Here is a 26983-nt window from a genome sequence, read left to right as displayed (position 1 = left end):
GGAGTAATAGATGAAACAAAGTTAAAGCACATTCGCACGCTTTTTTTTATTTTTACACTCCCAACTGCTTTCAAGAGAATTGCTGGAGGAAGAGTCTCATTGATTCAGAAAATGCATATCCCTTTAAGCCCTTCCCTATGCTCATGGGGAAAAAGAAACGATGTACACCACTAGTAATAAACCTAGCAGCAGACTGAACAATAATTGGTTGTGTGAATTTTAATGAAATTATACTATTTCACATACTCAAGATGCTAGTAGATGAAAAAAATAAAAGGTTAAAAGAACCTTAAATGTTTGAGGAGGCAGTAAAATACCAAGAGATAGCTTGCATTACATTGAGAAGAATGAGCAAACATATAACACAGGGAAGGCATTTTGTTCTCAAGATTAGTCATCATGCTCTGCAGCACTCTGCTTGCCAAAAGGCAATGCAGTACATCAGCGACAGAAACATGTTACACAAATCTGTACTAAGAGCTGTCTGCAAATCAGTGCTCTGCTGTACAAATCAGTGCAATTAATACACAAACCCACATGATGCTGAAACCAGGACAACTTACTCAGTAACTTGAGCTCCAAACACTAACAAAGTAATGGGTAAGTCAAGTATGGAAGAGGGGAGGAGGAGAACCAAGTTCTAACTAGTCATACTCTCCAAAGAATACCTTTTTTGTAATCTTAATATTAGCATTATCATGTTAAACTCAGGTTTTATACATACTAATATCTTTTGTCAGAATATTGGCCTGCAGTATTCTCTGATTAACACTGGTCTTAGAGCCATCTAAGTCAGCAAACCCTTAATACTCAAAATCAAAGACCTGGAGCACTTAAAAATTCAGATGCATGAGAATACCAGACTAGTAAAATCAATACACTGCAAGGCATTTCTGTAAAATAAATGTTGAGAAAATTCACATAGTTTTACATATAAAATGAATCCTTTATTTTTACAGAGCTCCCTTCTTCAAAGAAGTACCCCTTCATATAACTTGAATCAAATACTAAAAATATAGCTAGGGTTGAAATGCATCTCTAAAAGTTGTCTGGTCCAATTCTCCTGTTAAAACAGGGTCATCTACAACAGGATGCCCATGACATGTCATGCCCATGTCCAGTCAGGTTCTGACTTGTCTCCAAGGATGAAGACTCCACAACTTTCCTAGGAAAGCTGTTCAAGTATTTAACCATCCTCCCAGAAAAAAATATTGCTCATGACCTGAGCAATCTCCAAAACAACTCTAACATCAGAAGGATGCTCATGAATGCTTTCAGTTTCTTTGCTATTTACACATTGATTAAACTACCTGTGAACCGAGTTTTCTGTAGAGTTCTGAAAACAAAGCAGCATCTGCTTCCCTTCTTTGTCGTACAACTATTAAAAAAAAAAAAAAGTAGATTAAAAATTGGAAAGAAGTGTAACAGTCATGTCTTAACTATACTTGTGGTAAATTATAAAATGCAACCAAGAGAGCTTCATGATGCAGGACTGTTCCATTGTATTTACTTAATCACTTTGCTTGTTTTCATCTTATCTGAATTCCAGCCCTGAGAATTCTTGCAATGCCAGTGATTCAATGTAAGTACCTGCTTTTCTTAGCTCAATCAAAATACGCATTTTTAAGTAATTAAGTGTCTTGGTAAAGTCTAGTCTGCCATTCAGTCAGTTCAGAGACCTAAGAGACTGAAGACACATCTGAAGGCAGATATGCATTAAGGAATATTATAAAAACTACATGTAATTGCTCCAAACCTAGAGTGTAACTGTTTCTACTTTAGGCAATAAAATCAAGGAAAAAAAGTAGTAATGCCATTTGCTGCAAGTCACACAGAATTCCAGGGTAACACAAATTTCATATACTACAAAAAAGTCTCCAATCAATGCCAGTTACAGAAGGACCTTCTCAGAGGAGACACCTTCCAACTAAGATTTCTTTAAAAGCTATGTTACATCAGAAAGAGCCATGTTAAAAGAAAACCAAGGCAATAAAAACATCTGAAGAAGCTTCAGTGATAAGAAAAATTGCTATTAAATGTTAGAAATGTTAATTAGCATCAAATGTCACTGGTAAGTACACTTTGCCAAGTAAGTCATTACTTGTGTGGTATGTCCAAAACAAATGTAAAGTAAGAAAGATATACATCCAGTTACTTGCTACATGACCACTAATATAAGCTTACAGGCTAAAGTTGGGAAGGAGGATGAGGGAGACAATCCACTTCAGAAAACTGGCAACAGGCCCAAAGAATATATGCTGTGGTTTCTACAAGTAGCCAAAGCATGGCAGAAAGTATCTATTGTAGATTCCAGTGTTTTGGAGCTGTAACTAGAGGAATTCTAAGGGCTTATTTGTCTATCAACAAGTCACGGAAACTCTGCATTAGCAAAAAATACACATGGACCTTAAACCAGTTACAATCACTGACGTCAGTTATCCTAATTCAATCTCTGAATTTGCAAAGCTCAAATATGAAGCTTTAATTTCATTAGCACAATTCAAGTAATTGTTTCTGGACATGCTACTGTACAGCAGAATCTGTTGAAAGGAGTATTTAGCTTTTCAAGAAGAATTCATCACATCCTCTTTGGATACATACAGCACAACACTTGACTCGGAGCAGTAGAGAGTACAATGGAATGGAAATGCAACATCCCTTACAAAGTCACGATCTGTGATCTTGTTTTTAAGAAGGTGGTAGCAGAAAACTTGTAGAGAAACTGAAGGCAAGTCAGGTAAGTCACAAACCATTCCATCAATTCCCAGGATGCTCATTCAGCAAGTTTCACACAGGTGCTCAAGAAGTTAATTGTGCCAAGGTGCAATATTCCTGAAGTGCACATCTCAAAAATATCAGTCTTTTACTCTTCAAAGAGAAACTGTGAATTCATAAATTCTGAGTACTACTAAGGTGAAAGGAGTGCAGTGTTAATTGCTCTTTGTCTTCACAGTGGCTAAGATACAAAGCAGCAAGGAAAGTTTAAGATGAGTATTCAGAAAAATCTGAGCTGTGAATATAAATAGCCACTCAAGAATACTAGGAAATTAATGGCATGTACATCATGAGATTGTTAGGAGGTGAGCATTAATAATAGATTAGGTAACTAACTGTGAGGCAGAGTTGTCCCCTTTTCAGAGAAATAACCTAACTTCACAAAGATTTTTGTATTTCTAAGAAAGGAACAAGATGCACTTACGTTCTTTCTTGATTTTCTCGGCTACAAGAAATTCATCACGCTCAACAGTGGGAGCAAAATTGCTTCCAATAACTCTCACTGCATACTGAAACTGTTGGGCTGCATCAGCTGAAAGAAAAAGAAAAGTCTGTCAGTTAAGAAGAATGCTCATGTTCTATTAAAACTAATTTTTAAAAAGTGAGACATGAGATTACATTGCTATGTCTGAAAGCAGCAAAAACATACCTGGTGGCTTAGATCTGATAACGTTGTGCTGCTGCTCTTAGGCACACTTCTTACCAGAGGGCAGTAAAGTCCAGTTTATCCAGTTTACTATAGTATTAATGCAATATTTCAAACACACTCACCTGTACAGAACCCACAAATAACTGCACCAAAATTTGTGAATAAGCCCTTCCCATTCTGTGCTGAGACACTTAGGTCTACCAGCATTTGCACACTTAACTGTCTCTGTCCCTCCCCATGGACAAAAGTTTGGTGGGACCTGGCACACAGTCACATCATTCAGCTCATACATCACAGCAATACACTCACCACCTGCCCATGGATCTTCACTCTGATATGCACAACAGTGGTTTCACCAGTTTGCATCTTGGTTTTAGGTCTGGTTTTGTTTAAAACAGTTTGAATGGTTTCACCCTTTGGTTCAAAGCCAGCTCAGAGATATCAGCATCACATCCCAATGCATGATGTGGATACTAACAAAGAGGTCACAAATCAGTGACCTCCTTCCACTGCTTCTTCCTCGTGCAATAATTCTGTTTTTAACCTTGTTGTTGAACAGCAGTGTTTTAGTGTCTTGCTTTCTGGGAAAACCAACAGTCTGATAACACCAAGATAGGGCCAGGTCAGTATTAATGCTGCTACTGCATAGTCATATTCCCATTTATTGACCTGAAAATCAAATAGTGAGCCTACAGACATGTCAAGTGCCCTTATAAAAGATCAGACACCTTTTTATCCCTTACCTAGAAACAACTGTAATACCACAAGGAAAAAGGTATGTAAGAAAATATCCAAGTGTGCTTGCCACATATTTGAAGCTTTTTACTTCAGGAAAGAAACCCATCTAAGCAATTCTGCATATTGTCTGTTCTGTATATAACAATCATGTGTGCAAATGCATCACATCCTCATGTGTTTTATTTAGCCAGTTGAGCAGTCAGCTCTCAGGAAAAACTGCCAAGTAATGCAGCAAAGGTTAGGCCAAGGATGCTTGTCAGGACAAATATGCACAAAAGGAACAGAAAAATGAAATAAGGTAAAGGACCACTAGAAGAAGAAATCTTTTTAGAGTTTATCATCTCTTAAATTAACTAATGTTTGCAATTGGAAAAAAAAAAATGCCTTGGAGATACCAGGAGTTAAATACTGATTAAGTGCATTAAAATCTTCAAAAATTTATGGAAATAAGTTTGAAATTTGAAAATCACAATGTGCTAGATTGTGTTTGAATGCCCTACATTCTTCTTGAATGTCCATTTTATACTGCCTTGTACTATAATGTCATCCACTGGTCCAACTCCACCAGAATACAACTGTAGAAAAGCAAGAATGAACCAATTCACACAAAGAAATACCTCACACAATCAGGAAAACAGTCTGCTCAGACAAAATCATTAACATTTAACAGTGTTTGACAACACTGGTCTAGAGAAGGAGCAAGAGTATTGTTCCATTGTCAGAGAAGAAAATGCCACTATTACTGTAAGGTCACAGATCTCCATGACAAATGCCTCCTCTACTGTTAGACTAAGCAACCTTTCAGCTGCAATAAGATTTTGAAAATAAAATATAAAAATTTAATAGTCCAGCCACTGATGAATCAGGTGTGAAGAGTTAAGTATGAGGAAGCATTTCTGCGTAATTCTTAAGTTTAATGCATGTCATAACAGAACTCAAGATTTCAAAAAGTATTCTGCATGGTGAATTAAAGTCAAATACTGGCACTAAGTTATCCCAAACAGCATATGTTCCATTAATTCCTCAATTGTGTACTTCACAGCAGATAGGAAAGGGGCAAGCTTTTCCTGTAATGGGGAAGTTTTAATGAAATTCTATTACCTCCTGTAACAACCTTGTATTTCAACACCAACCACAGCAAGACTAGTTAAAGCACTGAAACTTAGTACAGCCTTCTCCATACTGCCCTAACAAGGCACCTGAGAAAGATTTCTAATTGCAAGACTACAATTCCATCCAACAAATCCTGCTTTTTAAACCTGTTGCTCTACTGAAAACATGGAAAAAGTTATCTGCTCTTTACACATAGCTGATTTGCACCAGCAATTCAACAGCTCTGTAGCAAGACTGGTTTCCTATTTTATTTAATTCAGATTTTCATGTTTTATTCATATCAAGTCCAGCTTCTCTTTTACAAACAAAATTCCCTGCTGTGGGTGTTACTTCAGCAGATTATTTCTCATGAATTCATAAAATAACTTCAGTACCTAAAGCGATTAAACATAACTTGACACAGATATGTGTCAGTACAATAAAAATTCAAACAACTTATAACTAATAGGCACATCTAATTGCTTCCCTCCTCAAAGAATCACCATTATGACAACAGGCATACTTAAAATATACAGCCATCTATCTATTTGAACATCTTTCATCAGAAAATGATTACAGCATGACTGTTACATAACAGCAGGCTCAGTGTATCTGATGCAGCTGTCTGAAGGCATTGTCCTAGACAACCATTTTCTTTAAACACAACTACAAGATTATTGTAAAACAATTACACTCTAAATTGCATTCAGGGCTGTAGGAGTGGCACTGACCAGGGGAAAATTATTGCTGCAAACTGCTTCAGATACAGATTATGCCAAAAAACACTTATTGAAGAAAAAAAACCTCAAACAACAACCTTTCTTGTAACAAAGTGTTTGCAAAATGCCTAATTTGCTGCTGTTGCAAAACTAAGCTGAGAAGAAAAGCTGTAAAACGTTTCACCTTCTCACATATACCATGAGTACTTATGTTTGTCAAGACAGTAATGCTGCTGAATCTCCTCTGTTTCACTCATATCAGATGCTCTACATTACTATGAAGCATTAAAAGGGGAAAAGGCAATTGCATTAACATGACATATAACAATAAACAAGAAGACTAGTCTCAAATGCTATTAGCATTACTATTTTGTTCTTGAGGAGAATCTACATGCATTGTGAGCAAAACTGCTTGTTCCTATAGAAAACAACGGGTTTGAAATGTGCAATTTTAGGCCCTGCCTTGGTTATGACATGAAAGATGCTGCACTGCATTAAGGCAATCCCAGACACAACTGCAGACTGGCAGAACCCTTAAGAGCAGCCCTGCAGAGAAGCACTTGGGAGTTCTCATGGATGAAAAGCTGGATATAAGGCAGTAATGCAGCCCAGAAGGCCTGAACACATCTTGGGTTGCATCAAAAGAAGGGTGGCCAGGAGGTCGGGGGAGGTGATTCTCTTCTTTACAGGAGCCTCAGGAGATCTCATCTGCAGTGCTGCATCCAGCTCTGGGTCCCCAGCACAAACAGACCTGGACTTGCTAAGAGCAGGTCCACGGGAGGCCACGAAGGTGGTGAAAGGGCTGGAGCACCTCTTCTGCGCAGCTAGGCTGAGAAAGCTGGGGCTGTTCAGCCTGGAGAAGAGAAGGCTCTGTGCAGAGGCCTTTCAGTACTTAAATAGGACTATAAAAAAAGAGGGAGAGCAACTTCTTACATAGGCAGATAGTAATGAGACAAGGAGAAACAATTTTAAAGTAAAAAATGAGACATTTAGACACCATGCTAGGAATAAATTCTTTACAGTAGGGATGGTGAGACACTACAGAAGACTGTCAAGAGAAGTTGTGGATGGCCTGTCCTGGAAGGCATCCCATCCCATGGCAGCAGGGTTGGAACTAGATGAGCTTTAGAGTACCTTCCAAGTGAAGCCTTTCTATGATTCTATGAAATATTCCTGAAAAACATTAATTTTACATCAGTCTTCTGAGTTAGTCAAGTATCTTAAACTTCTCTTCTGTTGATGGAAGTTTTTAGTTGAAACATTTTAAATCTGTTGATTAACTGTTAATTAACTGTTTTTCTAGTCTCCAAACTCCTTTCCCACAAAGGAAAATAAATCAACATAAGCCCAAAATAAAAGCCCGAGCCACACACACTCCCATGATTTTTCCTTACTTAGGAGTTGTCTACAAACTTTGATGCACAGACAGGAAACATGACTATTCTTTAATTCTGTTAACATGGCTGGCTCCTGTTGCATTGTTAGTAAACAGATTTATTTGAAGACTGTCCCATTGGACCGTCAACAAATCAACAACTCTGTCATAATCTTTTCAGAACTTTCCCTCACTGTGAATTTCTGCCTCTTTTGTCAACTCCCATCTGCCCTGTTATTAGCACAGGTGAAACTACCTCCGTATCACCTTTTGAATGAACTCTATGCTTTTCCCCCAACATGACATTTTAACATCTGATCAAATAATTCAGAGTTTAAAAATCAAAATCAAACAGCAATAACAAAACTTCCACTCTGGAGATTAAATTGAGGCCACAGTATGGACTTCAGGTAGCAAGCTGGTCCCCAAAGACTGAAATACTACTTTACTTTCTAGAGCATGCACACCTCCGATAATACTTTGGCACACAGAAATCTTTTTAGGTTTCAAACTCAGATTTAGCTTGAATATTTACAGCAATACCATTTGTTTCCACCGGAGGTACTAAGAGTTCTTAAGAGTTTTAAGATTACCAAGAGGTTTGGGAAAGACAGCTATGAACAAGAAGTTCTTTGTCAGAAGGACTAAAATCAGTGTCTGAAGAGAGGCATGCAATCCTGTATAACTGCTGGAGCCTACACACACAGGAGGGAAAAAGAAAATTATATAAATTACTGCATAGGTAAGCAAGCTCCCTGCAAGGTCAGGTGTAGGTGTAAAAGTGAGTTGATAGCCTTGAAAAACTCAGAAGATAATATAAAGCCAGTACAGTAATTCTCAGACACTATGAGAATATATGGAAGAGGGGGATCAGCAAGAGCTCCAACTGCAGGGGCAGACACCCCAAACTCATCAGAGAGGCTGACTGCAAACACTCAGCACCATGCAAAGCTTTAAGCCTCTCCTTGAGGACTAGCCAGGGCACAGTAACAAAAAGCTTTCAAACATTAGTTTTAGGGGAAAAAAAGTTTAGGTAGATAATCTGAAAAAAAAACAAAACCAACAACTAAACAGTTCTTCCACATAACTCAGTAGACCTTGAAATGAATTTCCCAGAGGCAGAGCTGTTTGCAAAAAAGCAAATCCCAGTAACAAGGCCTATGCAGCTGACTGGTTCTGGAAAAAAAGCAAGCCATCGACTTAGGGGATGATCCCAAAAGGGGGAAGAGAGAGAAGATGGCTCCACCACTGAGAGCCTGAAGTCACAGTCCATCAAACCACAAATTCACTTCAACATAAATCTTTAACAAGCAGAGAAAGTGGAAGACTTCTAAGGCCATCATGGGAAGAAGCAAAAAAATCCTTGATGAGGGTTTTATGGAAGACTTCAAGCACAATGTAGACTTGGAAGGAGAGTAATCCCACCTTAGCCTTAAGTGAACAATTATCACACAAATATTATATAAACAGAACCCTTCAGCTCCTCCTGAAGCTGTAGCTTCCTCACAAATGTAACACACAAGTGCTGAGAAGGAACGAAGAGAGAACAAAAATTCTAAAGCAGAACCTCAGGGAGGGCACAGGAAGGAACAATTATTAAAACATTGAGTATCAATTATTTTATTATTTACCAATTAAATTTCACTCAATTACATCAGTACCTTGTACTTCACATTCTCATCAGGTTAACTACACAAATGGTTTAAAATGGAAGTTTTCAGCTTCTTGTTTTGAATCGTTAGTAGAGATTTCTCTACTAAATTTAAAGATCTCTTAAGTGTCTAAGGTTTTTGCTCCTGAACTCTGTGGGAGTACTTGAATATCATAAATTACTTTCTAAAGACTAAACTGATAGCACTTGTAAAGTTTGCTTCAACAAAGAGGATGTATATATACAAAGCAGCTTAATTTCACCGTACACAAGGAGCAGAGAAGCTGCACACTGACCACTAACCACACACAAATATCTTACTTCAAACTTACCCTGTGCTGAAAGGAACAAGAATTACAAGCCTGAAAAATATCAAGATGTTAAATAGCTTGTCCAGTGGGTTCCTTACCATCTCGGATACATTAATCTTCCTCAACACAGAGGACGCCAGTGCTAACAAAATTCCTTTATTGTCTTTTATGTATTCCTAGAACATATATGTCAGGGGGTGGGGGAAACAACCACCACTCACACCTTTCATGACTGAGACTTGCACAGAATTTTTGATTTATCAGTTTCTATGCACTTGAAGTCTATAGCTGAGCTAACATGTACTACAGTTGACTGCTTCAAGGGAAATCCTGTCTTAGAAGGCAGAGGTTTCAGCTAGCATCCCTCCTAACACAGGAATAAAGAGCAGGGTAAGAACAGGCTTCCCATCTGTCACATGCATAAAAACATGGGTTATAAATGTGGCAGACAACCCACTTTTTTATTTAAGCTGTCACTTCAAAGAAATCCTCAGATAATCCTCAAGTGCGCAGATGAGCAGGCTACAGGTTGCACGCAGAAACTTACTGTGATTTTGGCCAAAATTTCCACTTTCATTAACCAAACACAGAAAGGATTTTAGTTACATTATCAGAATCCAAAACACAGGAAGAGATTCAACATTTATTAAAAATATAAAAACAAAACCCAGTTCTCTTGCATGTTTTTGCACATACTGCTCTTGCAAATAGAATTATTATTTCAGTCAGGAGATATAGAGATGTATCAAAACTCTGATTTCAAGAAAAAAAAAAGCTAGATCCTAAGTTGCTAGAAGTGAGCCATCTCACCTCAATGCTCATTCTTCAGTTGATAAATAGAGGTTTACATTTCTGTTTTCACACTCTGCTTAACTTTTTAAAGTATCACAGATGTAGAAACACTAAGAAACAAGCTTAGATTGAGTTAGACTCCAAACCTAAGAAAAAAGAGTCATGAAGAAAACAAGACTAGACATTATAGAAATAATGTCCTTGAAAAGGCATCCACTAGTCCAATAAAGCAAGACAATCTATTTTCCAATTTTTTAATTTGTTTTTGGAAATAGAACTAGCAACTAGCCCAATAATTTGAGATTTCTGGTAGCAAACATTTGAAATACTATTAAACAAGAACATATACCAATTATATCAGGAAAAAAAGTTTCCAAAGAATGTTAAAGGCAATAAACAGCTTTAAAAAGAGCTAAAACAGCACCTTAGAACAGTAGCCTGACGTGAAGCATCCTTTAAAATACTGTTAAAATACTTACTAAAAGAAAAGTGGTTACAGAAGAACACAAGAGGCATTAAAGAGTTTAGAAGCTACTGCTGATTTGATGGAGATAGAGGAAGAGTTGAAATTAGTCACATTCTGATAAAATCTTACAATAGGAATTCCTATTCCTGACACAGAAATACTCTAGGTTCTGGGGAAAAAATCAGAAGATTTAAAAATGCAGAAGAAAATTATTTTGAAAAACAAAACACAGCAATCAACAGCTGTTGATCATAGCATTATTTAGGTTGAAAAAGACCCTTAAGATCTTGGAGTTATATGGAGTGTTTTCTCTGAAGGAGTCCCTACTCAATAGTTCAGTGAAGACAAAGATTCCAATTTCACCAAGGTTCTCAAATGAATCACAGAATCACAAAATGGTTTGGGCAGGATGGGACCTTCAAAGACCATCTAATCCACTTCCCCTGACAGAGGCTGGGGCATCTTCCACTAGATGAGGTTACTCAAAGCACCATTAATCTGGTCTTGAACATTTCCAGGGATGGGGTGTTCACAGTTCCTCTGGGTAACCTGTTCCAGTGCCTCACAACCCCTGTAAAGACTGTAAAAACTTTCTTCTCTGTGTCCAATCTAAACAAGCCCTATAACAGTTAAAAGCCATTACCCCTTGTTCTGTCACTTTAGACCATGGTAAAACGTGTCTTTCTTGTAAACCCTCCCTTATCACCAAAAAGCCACAAATGAGATCTCTGAGCAGAGACTTCTCCAGGCTCAACACCCCCACATCCCTCAGACCTGCTTTGTAGGAGAGGTGCTCCATTCCTCTCACCATTTCCACGGCCCTCTTCTGGACCTGCCATCTGGATCCACATCCTTTTAGAACTGGGGGCTCAAGAGCTGAACACAGTACTGCAGATGGGGTCTCACAAAAGCAGAGCAGTAAGGGGACAATCTGCTCTCTACCTGCTGTCTATGCTTCTTTTTAAGGAGCTCAAAATATGATGACTTTCCAGGATGCACATTATTAACTCATGTCCAATTTTTCATCCCGTTCCTACACCCCTCTCTGCAGGACTGCCCTCAATCCACTCAGCCCCCACTCTCTACAGATATTGGGGATTGTCCCAACCCAGGTGCAGAACCTTGATGTTCACAGGGCCTGCTCCTCAAACCTGTCAAGGTCCCTCTGCATGGCACTCTCTTCCCTCAGCACAAGACCTGCACTGCTCAGCTTGGTGTCATCTGCAAACCAAAGGTACACTCAAGCCCACTATCTATGTTATTAATAAAGATATTGATCATCATCAATCCCAACACAGACCTCTGAGGGACACCACTTGCTATTGATCTTCATTTTGACATTGTGACAGTGACTACAACTCTTTGGATGTGGCCATGCTGCCAGTTTCAGCTCCTCATTCACCAACCAGTTCATCCATTAAACCTGTATCTCTCCAACTGAGAGACAAAAATGGGGTGTGAGACCACGACATGCTGTCTGCAGAACATGGAAATGAGGTCTGAGAGACAGACAACATACATATCTGTGCCTTGTCACTCATTTTTTAGATTTCTAAGACATCAACAATCCACATTGAGGGAACGTTCTGGTAATTTTCTACAACTAGTCAATGCTCACAAGTTTTAGTTATTGTCCTGGAAATACCTAGAGACTTGTCAGAAGAAAGGGGCGTGGAGAGAGAAAAGAATATGGTACTTGACAGCCATAGCTAATAAGGGAGATAGTCATCTCTCATACAAGAAAACAGATGCAATAAAAGCTTCTGCATGAGCTTCTCTAGCAAGCCGTGCAGATAAACAGAGCAACTTAAAAAGGAGACTCAGCAGATGCACACCTTCCTTTCCACCCCTCCGACTGCTGACTAAAAACAGTCTTCGCCTTGACTGCAAAGCAGAAACTTATGCAAACAGACGAGAGATTCATTCCCCTGATGGAGGCTACAGCAGCACCAAGGCACCGAGGACCTGTAGCGGACCCGGCGCACGTCAATGGCTCCGCTCGGGCAGGCACGGCGGGAGGCGGGGGCTCCTCACTGCTCACACGGAGCCCCTTTCGCCCAAACCCCGGCACCGGTGCCCCGCTCCCCGAAGAGGAGAGCGCCCTCAGGAGCGGCCAAGCGCCCCGGGGGAGCCGGGGGAGGAGGGCACGGAGCCATCTCCGGCCGCCCCCCGCCGCCGGCCGGCACGCAGCACTGCCCGGCTGTCACTGCCCGGCTGTCACTGCCACCCCCGGCCGGAGCCGCCGCCGCTCCCTGCCCAGGGGCCCGGCACCGCTCCAGCCCCGCCGGGGCAACCCCGCGGGCTCCGAGCGCTGCCGCCGGGGAAATGGCGGGGAACGCCGTTACCTTCGCTCTTGCCCAGGATGCGGCAGCAGAGGCTCTGCAGCAGAACGTTGGGGGATTTTTGGTCCGGAGTCGCCATGGCCGCGCGGGAGGCCGGCAGCGGGCGGCAGAGCCGGAGCACGGCGGGCTGGCGGAGGGAAGGAGGGAGGCGAGGACGCGCCGGTCGGTCGGCAGCGCAGGGACCCGGCGGCACCTCCCGCTCCCGCCGCCGCCTACGGCGCCATTTTCACGGGACCCGCCGAAAGCCGCAGCCGCGGCCGCGCACCCACAATGCCCCGCGCGGCGGTTCCCGGGCAGCGCCGCCCCGCGCGGGGGGAGCGGGGGGAGGCCGCGCCATCCCCGGGCTGGGGGCGGGCGGCACCGGGCCCGCCGCCTTCCCGGGCTTCGAAACGCCTCCCACCCCCGCAGAGGCTCTGGAGTCACCATAAAGCACACGTTCACTGCAACACAGATCTGGCCAGTGCAGGAGGTGGAGGCCATCGCGGGCAGGAGCGCGCAAGTCCCTGAGGGAGGGCTAGCGGAGGGCTTCGGACGTGGGATTGCAGAACGGAGACAGATACAGAGTAATCCTGTTGCCAAAATAGGTTCTTTCACCCGGTGTGCAAGAGACCAATGCACACACAGAGTCAAGGTATTTGATTTATTTGCAGTTCTGCACTGAAAGGTGCTGGGTGGCAGATCCACAAAGCCAGCATCCCAACTACCAAAACTTTTTAATATTCATACATTTCAGTAAACGGAATTCAGTAAAAGGAATTACTGTTAATTGGCTACGAGTTACATAGTTCTCTTCTTAATTAGCATTCGATCTGCTCTTAATGATTCCAATGCTTCTCGTCCTTATTAGTCCACATTCTCAGACTTTCTCTTCTTTTGAATCCGTGGGTTTCCCGAGTTGATGGCCCTGAGTTGGGTCACAATCTCCTCCTGCCGGAATTACCTTCTACCTAGTCGGAGCTGATTTCAGCACATTTGCTTAGTTGGCTTTATTATTTACTTCTTGATCATGGAAGCTCTGCTAGATGTCCTTGTGACCCTAAATTCTGCATTCGTTGTGTCCACCATCAGTGGTATATCCTTCTTCCCAGTTTTAATTAACCTCATCCAGGTCTGAGCTCATTAAGGCATATTGAGCCCTAAACCTTAACAAAGCAATTCTTCCAACACCTGGGCATCGCTTACAGCTCCTTAGCTGCTCTGTTTCACAGATTAAATCTCCTTTTTTTGTTGTTGTTTAGGCTTGAAAGTATACAAAGATCAAACAACAGAGAACACACTTTCTTCAGAAATATTTGCATATTCCACATTTTGCAACAATCCTGCATTAGCTGTAAGTGCTATGCAAAGACATCCTCTGAAACATAACAACACACAAGTGCTGAGGAAGCCAGCCAGGGAGAACAAAAATTCTGAAGTACAAGCTGAAGGAATGTACAGGCAGGAACAACAATTAGATTGCTAAAACTCAACTCTTTTTTGTTATTAAAATTTTTAAATTTTGCCCAATTACATCACTACCTTATATTTTACATTCACAGCAGGCTAACTACACAAATGGTTTAAGATGAAGATTTTCACCATTTTAGGAATTTTTACTAGAAACTTCCTGACTAAATTTAAAGCTCTCACAGGTATCTAAGGTTTGTGCCCCCAAATTCCATAGAAGTAATTGAACACCGTGGATTACTTAAGGGGAGATCAGGTTCACTCACTCCCCTCAGAGAAAAGGGGTGGCTGCTGCCTTGGTTATCGAGGCTCATTAGTGGCTTTTCTACACAAAGTAATTATGAATTAGGGTGGGTGTGGAAAAATGTGTGAGGATGCTGGCTCCATGTCCTGCTGTGCCGTGCAGCTGGGTGTCCCCATTCCCTGCGGAGAGCCTGGGCTCTGGCTGCTGGGCAGCGTGGGGACCAGGGACAGCACACTCATGGCTGGTCTGTGCCAGTCCCTGTGACCTGCTCCTCAGGCTTGTCACCCCTAGCACAGACACTGATGTTACCAAGTGTCTGAGTTCCATCTCTCCAGTAAATTTATCCTGTGTCCAGCCCAAAATACATACTTAGGAAATAGTTATTACCCTTGTGCTGCTGGAGTCCTGTAAGGGGTGATTTGAAATACTGCAGCAGCAGCAGCAGCAGCCAGGTGGGCTTGGTGCACTGCTGGCTGTGAACAAATTCGTTCCTGCTGTGCAACAGGTGGCTTTCTGACAGCCCCTGTGGGCTTTATTGCCTCCACAGCCACAATTTTGTGTATATGTTTTCTACAGGCACATGCACGTGGCCTTTCATTATGGGAACATTACAGATGTAAACATTGACTCATTTGCTAGCATTACTGCTAGAAACAAATCACAGTGGCAAGCCAAGAACTGAAACACATTGAGGATCTATGGGAATTGGTTGCTTGGAATATTCTAGCAGAAACCTTCATAGTCTCATCACTCACACTAGAACTCTTCAGTTCTTAATGATACATTCTTTAGATTTTTTTGAGAAGTAAAATAGGACCCCAAATGAATAAAGTTACCAGAACTTTATCCTATATAAATATGGGTTGTAAGCTTCATTTCCAATAATTCTGAAGTAAAGACTTCAAAGATGATGTGAGCTTTTTTTTTTTCTTACTGAACAGCAGAAGAATCTGTTCCATTTTTCTGCCCAAAGCAAACACAGTTGTGCTACAAAGAGCTGGTGACTCACCACTGCTGCTAGTCACTTCAGATTTAGATTCCACCGTGGAAGGTGTTAATCCAGCAAGCAGCAAATATGGTTCTCACATGAGACAAAAAAATAACTTTGACAATTATATCTGGAAATGGTGTTCCTTTATAAAACCTTTCCATTCCAAGGGAATCCAGTCACTCCCAAATATCCTGTTACTGCTTCTAACTGGATATTACTAATTCTTTCTGGTCACACAAGTTCCTTTTAGCTAATGCAATTGTGTCACTGGTCTGAAATCAGAGCACATTATGGAAAAGCCTGATGAGAACATGGCATTGAAATGGGCTCACTCGGGCCTCCTGCAAGCAGCAGTACAAATACAAACCTAAGCTTTTCAACTTCAGCACAAACACATCCTATGTTATGTTTCTGAAGTAGTGTGATAGCCAACCATTCTGGCACATTACTGAGAATGTATTCTCTCATTTCCAGCCTCTTTTTCCCAAAGAAATGAGGCTTAATGCAGTTATTCTGTATGTCAGTGCCTCCTCATAGCTGCTGGATCTCATCACCAATTTGAAACAAATTTATCAGAGGGATACAGTTCTTAAGGATATTAGTAACATTTTAATGGAATTCAGCAGCTGAGAGTACTAAGGCTAAGTTTGCCCCACTTGAAAGGAAAGGTAAGGAGAACTTCTCCCTACTATGTTTGCCCTTAGCAAAGCAGCTGATGGGTGTGCACACCTGGACAGGCAGATGCACATCCTAACTCCAAGCCACAATATCAGCTCTTCTTTCCCAGCCTGATGGGTGGGTGATTTAAGAACTGAAAGTGTAAGGAACAAAGAACTCTGGAAATAATGTGGAAAGTCAGAGACAAAAGGGATGGAAAATAGAGGGAAACTAAGCTTAGTTAGTGTCACTTCTTACCAACCTTCTTGCTTTTTTCTTAATGGAAAGAATGAATGATAAAATCCTGTTTAGAAATGCTAATTCTGATAAAGCACGTTGCTAGCACATGCAGCTTATTGTGGTTTTACCAACTCCAGTACAGCTGTGATTACTTATATCAGCTTTAAAAAATCTCATTACCAATGAGAAAGAAAAAATATAAGCTATTTTCTTACTGTATTGATATAAGCTTAGTTCACCTTGCTGCTTGGTCTCTCAGCATTGCACAATAAAAAAAAAGTTATTGCTGCTCACATTTTTCACAGTACAGCAAGTTCATCAGTTAGCAGAGTAAAATGTGTGCTTTTAAAATTATGACAATGTCTTACAAGAAAATCAGCTCATCCTTAGAAGGTTAAAGGGACTTGTGTTTCAGAACTGCTACTTAAGGATCATGTATCTATAGTAAATTCCTTTATAGCAAAAGAACATGCCATGAGATCCAGCAGGAGGTGGAAGCTGGAGCTTGTCAAAGTAAAGCTAGGAACAAATAACAGTTTTAATTCAGTAAGGATATTCACTCACTAGAGAGAGATGTTTAAAAGCATGGCACTTTATTAATATCTGAAACATTTTAAATCATTTTAAATGTACTTTCTGGTACAGACCTAGTGACCAGATATGAACTGACATAGGAGCTACTGACTTGTGTTTCCGTTCTGTACAAGATCAGTCTGCAGGGTATCATTGTCCCTTTTAATCTTAAATTGTCTAAATCTAACCAATAGTACTAAGCAAAAAAAATTCTTACCCTCACATAAAAACCTAAGGGTTAATTGTGCTGGTTTTGTGAACTCTTCTTTGGTTATGCCTACAGGGCACAACACCTTAGATAGCTTTTGCTCTTTGCTCTTCATGGGGCACACCAAAAGCAGTAGAGAATAATGCTGAGCACCTCCAGCATTTCTCTGTGCTGGACAGACATTTTTTATGTGTCATGTAGCCAATGATAAGAATTACAGTGGCTGGAAATTGGGATGGATACTGTCTGTGCCTTAGTTAGCATATGGTAGCCCTGGAAGTACAGCAGCTGGGCCTCTTCTGGCTCCAGCACCATGTGGCTTCTGTCCCCAAGCATATATTTTCCACACAGGCAATCTCATAATGGCCTAGAGCCCTGCTGTGCTGAGTCTGCAGCATTAAAAGGGTATTAAACAGATCTAATTTTTGAAAGGCCATATGTTTTAGGATGATGTTCTGTGACTGTTTCAGATAGATGTTCCTGTGCACAAGAGGGGCTCAGATGAAGAGAGAGTTTAATCCAGTTTAACCCTCCTGCTCGTGTTAGTTCTGCATTGCAGCCTATTTGTTGTGACTTTCATAATATTTCTACCACCTCTCCATTTTCAAACTGTTCACCAAGAAGCCTGAAGTACATTACACAATGCCATAGACTTGAAGAAAGTCTACTGAATTGGTGTTAATGTATCAAAAAGGAAACTTGTGTTTCTCTATACTTAAAGAGATGACAGAAATGATGATTTAAGCTATGTAAGAGCAAAAAAAAGGACATTTTAATTTTTTTATTTGGGATTTTTATTCAATACTTACAATAAAATAACAGTGTTAGGTCACAGAATCACAGAATGGGTCAGGGTGCAAATAACCATAGCATGTCATCTGGTCCAATCTCCCTGCTCAAGCTGGGTCATTCTAGAGCACTTGGCACAGAATTGTATGGAGATAGTTCTTCAATTTCTTCTGTGAGGGGGACTCCACACCCTCTCTGAGCAATCTGTTCCAGTGCATGGTCACCCACACAGTAAGGAAGCTCTTCCTCATCTTCAGGGGGAGCTTCCTGTGCCTCAGTTTCTTCCTGTTGCTTCTTGTCCCATTGCTTGGCACCACTGAGCAGAGCCTGGCTCCATCCTCTTGACACCCTCCCTACAGATACTGACAGACATTGACACAGTCCCCTCTAAGCTGTCTCTTCTCAAGGCTGAGCAGGCCCAGCTCCCACAGCCTTTCCTCATAAGAGAGGTGCTGCAGTCCCTGAACCATCTCTGTACCCTCCCCTGGACCTGCTCCAGGGGACCCATGTCTCTCTAGTTCTGAGGAGCCCAGAACTGGACACAGCACTCCAGATGTGCCCCACTAGGGCTGAGTAGAGGGGCAGGGTCTAGATGAGTAACAGTAACTGTCTAAATAAAAAATATTAGCTCTCCTGTAAACAGCAAGTAGTACTGATGTTTTGCATCTTGGGACAGTTGTCTTTCTTCTGATGGTGCCTTGGCTATCTGAGAAGTTTCTTTTTTTTCCAGTACTCTTTAGTCGTAAACAGAATTTCTTTTCAACAGGAAGATACACAGACAGATGCACATTGAAACCACTCCATATTAAATGCTATTGATCCCACAGAGGTGGACACCATTATACATCTCTCTACAGAACAGTGCAGCTGCAGCCAGCAAACAGATTCCAACAAGCTCAGTAAAACTACCTGACATTTTCTTAGTCCTGTGCTGTCTGTCATATCACAGTCATGTTACATATATGGAGTTTCAGCAAAAAAATCACATCAAATCATCTTCTGCCAGCAAGTGATTCCATAAAAATATTTTGCAAGAATACTTCTATTTTGCCAAAACTGCCTAAAATATGTTTTCATATGTTTTTGAAAGTTAAAGCAACTTTGGGACAACTATTTCATTTTAAAAATCATAGCAATAATTTTGGAAGGGAGCCTGGAATGAAGCCCTGTAATAAAACTGAGTTAATATTTCTAGATATATATATATATAAATAGATATGTTTCATTTTGAACATAGATCAGCTTTTCAATAGGAGTTTTGACGATATCTGGCTTTTGATCTTTATCAGCCCTAGAAAAAGGCATGCATGGGGAAACTATTGAAATAAGACATGGAATTTTAAAATGGCATGTAGCAAACTACTCAAAAAAGATGTGCTAATGTATTTGTAAGGAAATCATATCTATAAAGGGGATAATATCACTACTAGGCAAACATAATTAATTAAATACATATTAAGTCAATAATGAAGCTCTACAAAGCATTGCAATATTATGCAAGCAGGAATGACAAAATAATTGCAGTTTTCTGGGGTTTTTTTGGATTTTTTTGGTGGCATTGTTTTATCTTATTTCAATTTAAAGCAGGTTTTATGGCATTATTTTATTTTAAGAACCTTACTTGGTTTACTCATTTCCCCAGGCACATATTTCGCATTCCAGTTGCAACTCTCATGTCTATGTGAGCTGAAAGTCTCAAGGTCAAGGTTTGGGTTTTTCCTTTCATCACAAGGAAGAAGAGAAAGCAACCAGTTGGCAAAGAAGGAACCAATTCCCCACGTGCCTTTGTTTTAAATGCCAAAAATATTAATGAACTGATAAGTAAATGTCATCTTGTGATTGTACTTGAGCTAGCTTTATTTAGGCAGTTTTCTGACAGTGTATGCTTTAAGAGGTCATTCTGAAGATTTCACTCTGTAATGCTTTTTAGAGTGTTTACTGATTTTTTCTGCTCTCCTCTCAGTGTTCGAAGAGTTTATCCTGATGCTCATTTTTTCCTTTCCAATGAACTAGTCAAAAAAAGGATGTACTAGCTGTGTCCCTAGCTGTGTTAAATGTATAGAGTAAACAGTTCTAAAAATAGAAGGAAACATTTTAATTTTCTTTCCTGCAGGTTTGAGTGTAGCAATTAGTCACTTTGTAACAGTGTGTACCATACTTCAAGACAAAAATTACTGTAACAATATCCCCTGCAGAATACATCTTGAACTTCATCTTCCTACAAATATTGGAGGAAAATTTGCTATTAACTTTAGTGAACTCTTTGTATTTATGAGGCTGATCTCCTGAAGTCCACTTCATAGCAGCTTGAGCTTTTTCCATTAGAGTTCTGCAAGATTACTCATCTCACTCACGCTATTAAGAGAAGTCTGTGTATAATACTATATATTTGTAAGGAAAGACAAAAAAAAACTTCAACCCATAGCCTTCTTAAGAAAATAAAAACAATTCCTAGTGTTCCTGCCTGCCACATTATAGCCTGATGGTTATTATCTCATGTATCTGCATTAGTGAATATGGCATTTTTCTCTTGTTTCCTGCATTAAGCTATTTAATAATTTTTCTATGCTTGCTTAAAACTACCATATTTGGTTAGGTTAAGAGGTGCAATAAATAGGCCTAACCAAGTGACTTTTAAGGCTTGAATTTATAAAGGCATTTACAATACATACCTCTGTGGCTGTTAAAGCATTGGTGGGTTTTAGGCTTGTAAATGTCTGTGAATCCAAGCCTACATTACACACTCCCAGATGCTCAGATTAGAGAAAGTAGAATTTCCAAGTGCAGCTTATTACTACCAGTGTTGAACTGCTAGCAGTTGAAGGATAAAAGGAATAGCACTAGAGCTCAAAGATTTGCCAGTTTTTAGTGAGTGCTTTAGCAGGGGAGCCACATTTGGTTCCTACATGCAGGAGTGTTTCATTGTTCTGAGGAAAGGTAACTTTTCTGTAGTAATTTGTGTGTTATATTGTTCAAAGATTTCTTAAATATAATATCTAGTGGGTTAGAAACTAATCTCAACACTTCCTCTCTCCTGAAGATCTGTAGCAGTTAAAAGCATATTCTAGGAGAATCAGGCTCCCAGAGACAGAAATAAATACACACGAGTGATACAATCAGGTAGTAACTGGAGCCTTTGAGAATGAGGTTTGTTGACTCTATTTCTTGGGTTTCCTCTATGTGATTAGATCAGCTCTAAACTGAGAGCCTGTGTAGCCATATCCTGTGTTTCCATTTTTAATGTCAGATAACACTTTCCATCTCAGGATGTCTCTCCCCAGACATATATTTTTAGTATTCTCTGATGCAGAAAAGGGTTATAATCTCCATTTTATACAGAACAAAATAAGAAAATGTAGATAAGCAGGGATAAAGTATTTTGCCCAAGGTTATAAGAAAAAAGTCTGCCCAGTTCAGGAATATAATGCAGATATTCTCTTTTTCTTATACTTTAACTATGGAACTACTCTTCCTTCCTACTTAGAATGCTCTCAATGTTTTTAAATGCAGCAATTATCCTTTGACTGCTTTCTATTTAAAGACGGGGATATATACTCAGGACTTCTCTCAAAGGCACAACAGCAGCATGTATTTGTTAACAGATTGTTCAGGTTTCTCAAACCTCCTGGAGAAAGAAGTCATTGTTATCTTTCTAGGGCCAATATGGCCCTAGAGAAGTCAGAAAACCCTCTTATCCCCAATATAAGAAAAGCAGTGATATATTATATCACTAGTTATATTCCAGATAATTTAGAAATAATAGTTTTTCTCATGAAAATTGGAAATCACTGGATTATGGTTACAGTTATCACTATTGCTTTATGAGAGAGAGAATATAATAACAGTAGCATAATCTTTGTGTAGAAGTCTTCTAATGATCTTTTTTAGTTTTTTGCTTTGTTTTGTTTTTTTCCCAAAATGAGCTGCTGGCAATCTGAAGAAATGAAATTTCCCTTCCGTTGTTTCTGATTTCTTAGGGAACTGCGTGGTGAGCATTATTGTCCTGCTTTGTAAGGACACTATGAGACAACTAAATATGTGATCAAATAAGCAAACGAAGCAGAGTCCAGTCCAGGAAACTGTGCAGGTTCATTTCATTTCCCAGTCACTTCCTCTGCTGGACAGAAACACAACACAAACCAGACAGAGCTGTTTATCAAACCATTAAGATGGAAAACATCACACTGAGTCATTCCAACACAGTCTGCTTCACTGAATAGAGAAAGAACTTCAGCAACAAACCTTATACAAGCTAATACTTGGAAAATCAGTGCTAGATGAAAATCATATGTTTTCCTCAATAGTCTAATATAATGTGAGACATCTAAATTAGTTATGGGCACTTTAGTATTATTGCCTAGTTATATTTGCCTAAGGGAAAAGTAGTCATGTTTATTGTGGGAGGACTTCACAATTTTTACTGTTTACTTGGGGGTGCAGCATTGCTCATGTTGCCAACTTCTAAAAGGAATGAGGGGCCTAAGGAGGAGACTACTGGATGCCCAAGGCTTGTTAAAGTATTGGGTTGGGAAACTTGGAGACTTATGCTTGTCAGAAGTGACTCTGGGTGTTGTATGTCAATGTAGTTCTAATTCCAGATGACAGACTCCACATATCTTCATGTAAAATTAATGTAATAAGGGAACTATCTATGTTAATAAGTACTGGCTCAGCTAATATATTGTGTGCATCTGGTAATCATAAATTTTCTGTCATTTTAATCCCCTATTCCATTTTGAGGATAAATTACTTATTGTTTGGAAATGGGCAAAGTTGTCTAGAGAAAGTTAACATGTTTAAAAGTACAACTTTCAGCTGAAAATGATGGAAAGAGCAAATAATCAGCAAACTCTGGATTTCTGATAAAACCAAGTTGGTCTTCTATGATGTAATTTAATTTTAAAAATGAGGTCATTTGGCTGCATGATAAGAACAATAAGAACAATATAAACTTTTGGGAGAGATCTCCCCCGGTGAGTTATCCAGATTATATTTCTATCCCTGTTAGCTTCAGAAGATGCAGCTGAACAACTGCAACCTGAGAACACAGGAGTACCACAGCAGAAATGAGACAAGTAAAACACAAATGCTGAGACGTGACATTTAGTAAAAAAAGCACCAGAGTCTGAGTCTAATATCCTGCTACTATGAAGAGCAGAACAACACTAAAACAAATCAGAGCTCAAGTTTGATCTCAGAGTCCTCTTCTCTGCTTGATGTGGCATCTTGTCGGTAAGTTGTGCTGTAAACCTGCTACTGCTGCTAGGCAGCGTTAAACAGCACAGTTGGTAGTGTTGCTATTAGTTTTGTAATAAGGAGAATGACATGAAAGCAGGTTTGTATCCAGCTGAAGTTATCAATCCGGAGGCCGTTCTTTTGGGTCTTCAGAAGACTTACACGCAAAAGATCAGAGCTCTCGGCAGAAGGAGGGTTTGCAGTGCTGGCGGTGCGCGGAGCCGGCGGCAGGTGTCACTGCAGCTGCGGAGCGCTCCCTGCGCGCCCGGCCGCGGGGATAGCTGCAGATCGCAGGAGCGGAGAGAGGAGCACGTACCCCCTAGGCAATAAAGGGCCTCTGTGGTATTCCTGTTTGAATGTCTCACTTGGGAAAGAGGACTGTTCAGTTCTGCCTTGCTGTCCCAGGATGCATGAACTGTTCAACACACATTCCTGCTTTCTGCCCGCTGTCTGAGACTGGTGTTGTTTGTGCTCACTCTAGAGACCGTCCAGACTTGCCCAAAAACCAAACTAACTTCCCTATGCACACCCCAGGGCGTGGGCTCTTCCCAAAGTTTTCCCTCTTGTGCTCAGGCAAACCCCACAGCAGCAGTTCAGCTCTGTAGGTTCACACTTCATCACTTCAGCTGTTAAACAAGTTGTGTGGTGCAGCAGATAGATGCCTTTCTTTCCTTTCTACAGTTGTTCATCTAAAGGAGGAATGCATGTCACCTCCTCACGACTGGCCCAGAAGCTAAGTCCTGTTCTTTTCTCACAGCCAGACAGAGCAGACTGAGGTCCAGGGAAAGTTCAGTGAGACTGCTCCAAAGGTTGGAAATGAGTATTTTGAAAGACCTTTCCCTCTCCCACCTGCACAGCTTGCTCAGGGTTCTGCCTTACCCAGTCCCCCCAGCCAAATTACTGCTTTTAAGACAAAAGACAGATTTTGTGCTGGTCACTAAGCAATATAAGACCAGCTGGGGATAAGGGATATATGAACATAATAAAGCAGGTCATTATAGGAAGTGTGCTACTCTCAGAGTCTCTGTAAATGAGCACAGAAATCACATGAGGTTCAACTTCTAAGATTCAAAACAGCTAGGATCTAGTTTTTGTGCTGTTGCTGCTCCTCCACACTATCATCTCCCACAGAAACAGGGGGTATCCCTCTTCATATCTTCTCATCCAAAACTTCCCCAGCCTTCTGAGCAAGATCTTTGACTTACCAATATCAGATTGAATGCTTCATAGGTTCATATGAGAATAGTAAGCTTTCTTGCACCAGAGGAGTGCTGTTTGAGCTGTTCTGTCTCTGTGACTCTCCTGGAGCACTAGCTTCCCACGTTTCTGAGAGTTTGCCTTGACAGACTGCTGTTGGACCACACATGTGCTCTGCATGCCCTTGTGTTCTTCTCCCTGAAGGCATTAAATATGGAGCAGCCCCATCTGCCGTTCCATTCTTTTGCAATGTATAATCCAGAATAACAGGACTCTGTAGTGGGGGAGGAGAACAGGTTGTGAAAAGAGAACAAACACAAAAATAAATTTTGTAGACTTAAAACTTGTTCACAATCCAACAAATTATCAGGGCTGTTTCAGCAGGTATATGAGATTTCAGCTCATGATATCAGTGCTGGTCAGAATTTAAGTAGCAAGAGGATGTTCAGCTTCAGACACTGAAAAAGGGATTGCAGAAGTCAGATCTAACTATAGAAAACACAGAATTTTACACCTACATCTCTTTTCTTAGATTCCTGATAAAATGACTAGCTGATTAGACTGGGTTGATCCCTTGAGTCCATCACCATATCATGTCCTAGTCCTTTGGGGAGCCACAGAGGAGCTATAGATAATCAATTTTATTTTTTTTTCTCCTAGATGAACAAATTTCACAAGTGCATGAGAGGACATGACATTGTCAAGCATGCCAAAGGAACAAAGTCAAATCAGAAAGGCACAATGTCACCCTTGGGAGAACAAGGGGAGGTGTGCAGCTTTCAGTGCTGTGGTGCACGAGAGCCTGAGGTTGAAGCGATGACCTTCGGGATTCCTGCAAGATTCAGCTGCTTACCCAGCTCTTCTCTGCAGGTGTGAGGAAGGGTCGTCTGATTTATTGCATGTGCTTTGTTGAAGTTGGTGATTTTTTGGTGTGTGTGGTTCACTCACAGGATGAAACAGGTCTGTGAAAACTCAAAGTGCATCATTGCTTTCAGATGATAAGTTTCATCTTGTCATTTATAGCAATTTTTTTCCCTAAAGATAAAAACCAAAAGCGCGTATTATAACTATGGGCTATTATTAAAAAATTTCTGTCTCATGTCGTTTTGTACATACTTCTTAGAAACATGAATAAACTTGTGGAAAAATGTTGATAATATATTGGAATGTGATTTGTAAGATCATAAATTAATATATTTGTATTTTTGCTATATATTTGCTACTACTATAAGTGATTTTAAATTAAAAAATAGAGAGTCTGCTATGACTTACACAAATCCATATGTATTCAAAAGTGGCCATAAATTGCAGAAAAATCACAAAGCTTAATAAAAACAAAGAAATTAATACATGTAACCTAACTTAAAAATGCATTATTTACTGTACATCATATTTTTCCTATTTTTAAAGCATATCATCCAGTCAAGAAGCAAAGTACATAGTTTAGATGATTAGCTACATACACCAGAGAATGCATATCAAGATATAGAGTAAAAGAATATTCATATATTGAATATATGTTTGGTAAAGAAAACAAAACACAAATACTAAACGTCTTTGATATTACAGCAAACTGATCAGGAGCTTCCAGAGCTCATTACAAGAATGCACTAAATAACAGTTAGCTTCATTTACTCTACAATACAGAAAACTGACATTAATTTTGGATAGATATTTTTCACCATTTCACTCAACTGGATCATACATTTTTGAAGGCACAAGCAGATTTAACTTGAATGTTTCAAGCACAATTAAATGTAGATATCACTTAAAGAGTCCTTAAACCATCTTATGTCAGTGTAACTGAGATCAATTTTAGGTACAGCTGTCAGCTAAATAAAAGAAACAAAATTATTGACAGAGTTTACTTTGTAGTTCAAGTTCATTTTCTGTTGATTTCATTGTCTTCTATGCATGATTGCTGCTTCTGTTTTCCAGAATAGGACTGTTCTGTTCCAACATCTTTTGTGCTCTAAGATGCCAGTGTAGAGCTTCAGTATTTGTTCCAGTAAACAGATTCCTCCAGCTCAATAACACGTTTCTCTTGGTTTGTTTGATGAGGCCGAGGTCAAGAAACAAAAGGATTTTGTTCTCCAGATACTGGATATTGCATTGCTAGAGTTGCTTTCAGCAGTCTATCGTGTTCTCCTATTTCAAACTTAGATGAAATAAAAACACTCCCACTGTTGTTCACAGTCACATTCTCCTCACTGGTATTCTACAGCACTTTTCCCCATAAAATATGTTCTTCCCCAATATCACTTTTCAGAAGTTCCATTCAAGTTTAATAATATTTGAAACAGGATCTATCTGGCCTGTACCAGAGGGGGGAACAAAGGTTGTGCACAACTCCAGACCTCATTTGGTTTTCAGTTGCTTCCTCCCTTTTGTCTAGTGACACACATTTCACAAAGGAATACAGACACCTCAGACACCTTCTCCACCTGCAGCCCATGAAATTTTAAAAGCATTTTTAAGCTCTTTACTTCCCCT

The 26983-nt window shown here is 40.1% G+C and overlaps 1 protein-coding gene across 1 annotated transcript in view; it reads right to left on the bottom strand.

The window, feature by feature from the left end:
* Positions 1–13220, bottom strand: part of TUBGCP3 (tubulin gamma complex associated protein 3) — a 45162-nt gene extending 31942 nt beyond the window's left edge. Inside the window, exons 1-3 of the mRNA XM_056495582.1 lie at positions 12914–13220; positions 3200–3307; positions 1311–1378 (exon numbers count right to left, since the gene is read on the bottom strand). Of these exons, the coding sequence (XP_056351557.1) occupies positions 1311–1378; positions 3200–3307; positions 12914–12989 (252 nt within the window). The 5' untranslated portion in view covers positions 12990–13220. The remainder of the gene's footprint in view (positions 1–1310; positions 1379–3199; positions 3308–12913) is intronic.
* Between the last annotated feature and the right edge of the window lie 13763 nt (positions 13221–26983).

This window comes from Oenanthe melanoleuca, chromosome 1 (assembly GCF_029582105.1).
Source record: "Oenanthe melanoleuca isolate GR-GAL-2019-014 chromosome 1, OMel1.0, whole genome shotgun sequence".
In the NCBI taxonomy this organism is placed as follows: Eukaryota; Metazoa; Chordata; class Aves; order Passeriformes; family Muscicapidae; genus Oenanthe; species Oenanthe melanoleuca.
The sequence above is the reverse complement of the archived record's forward strand: the minus strand, read 5'-3'. Positions and strand labels throughout refer to the sequence as shown.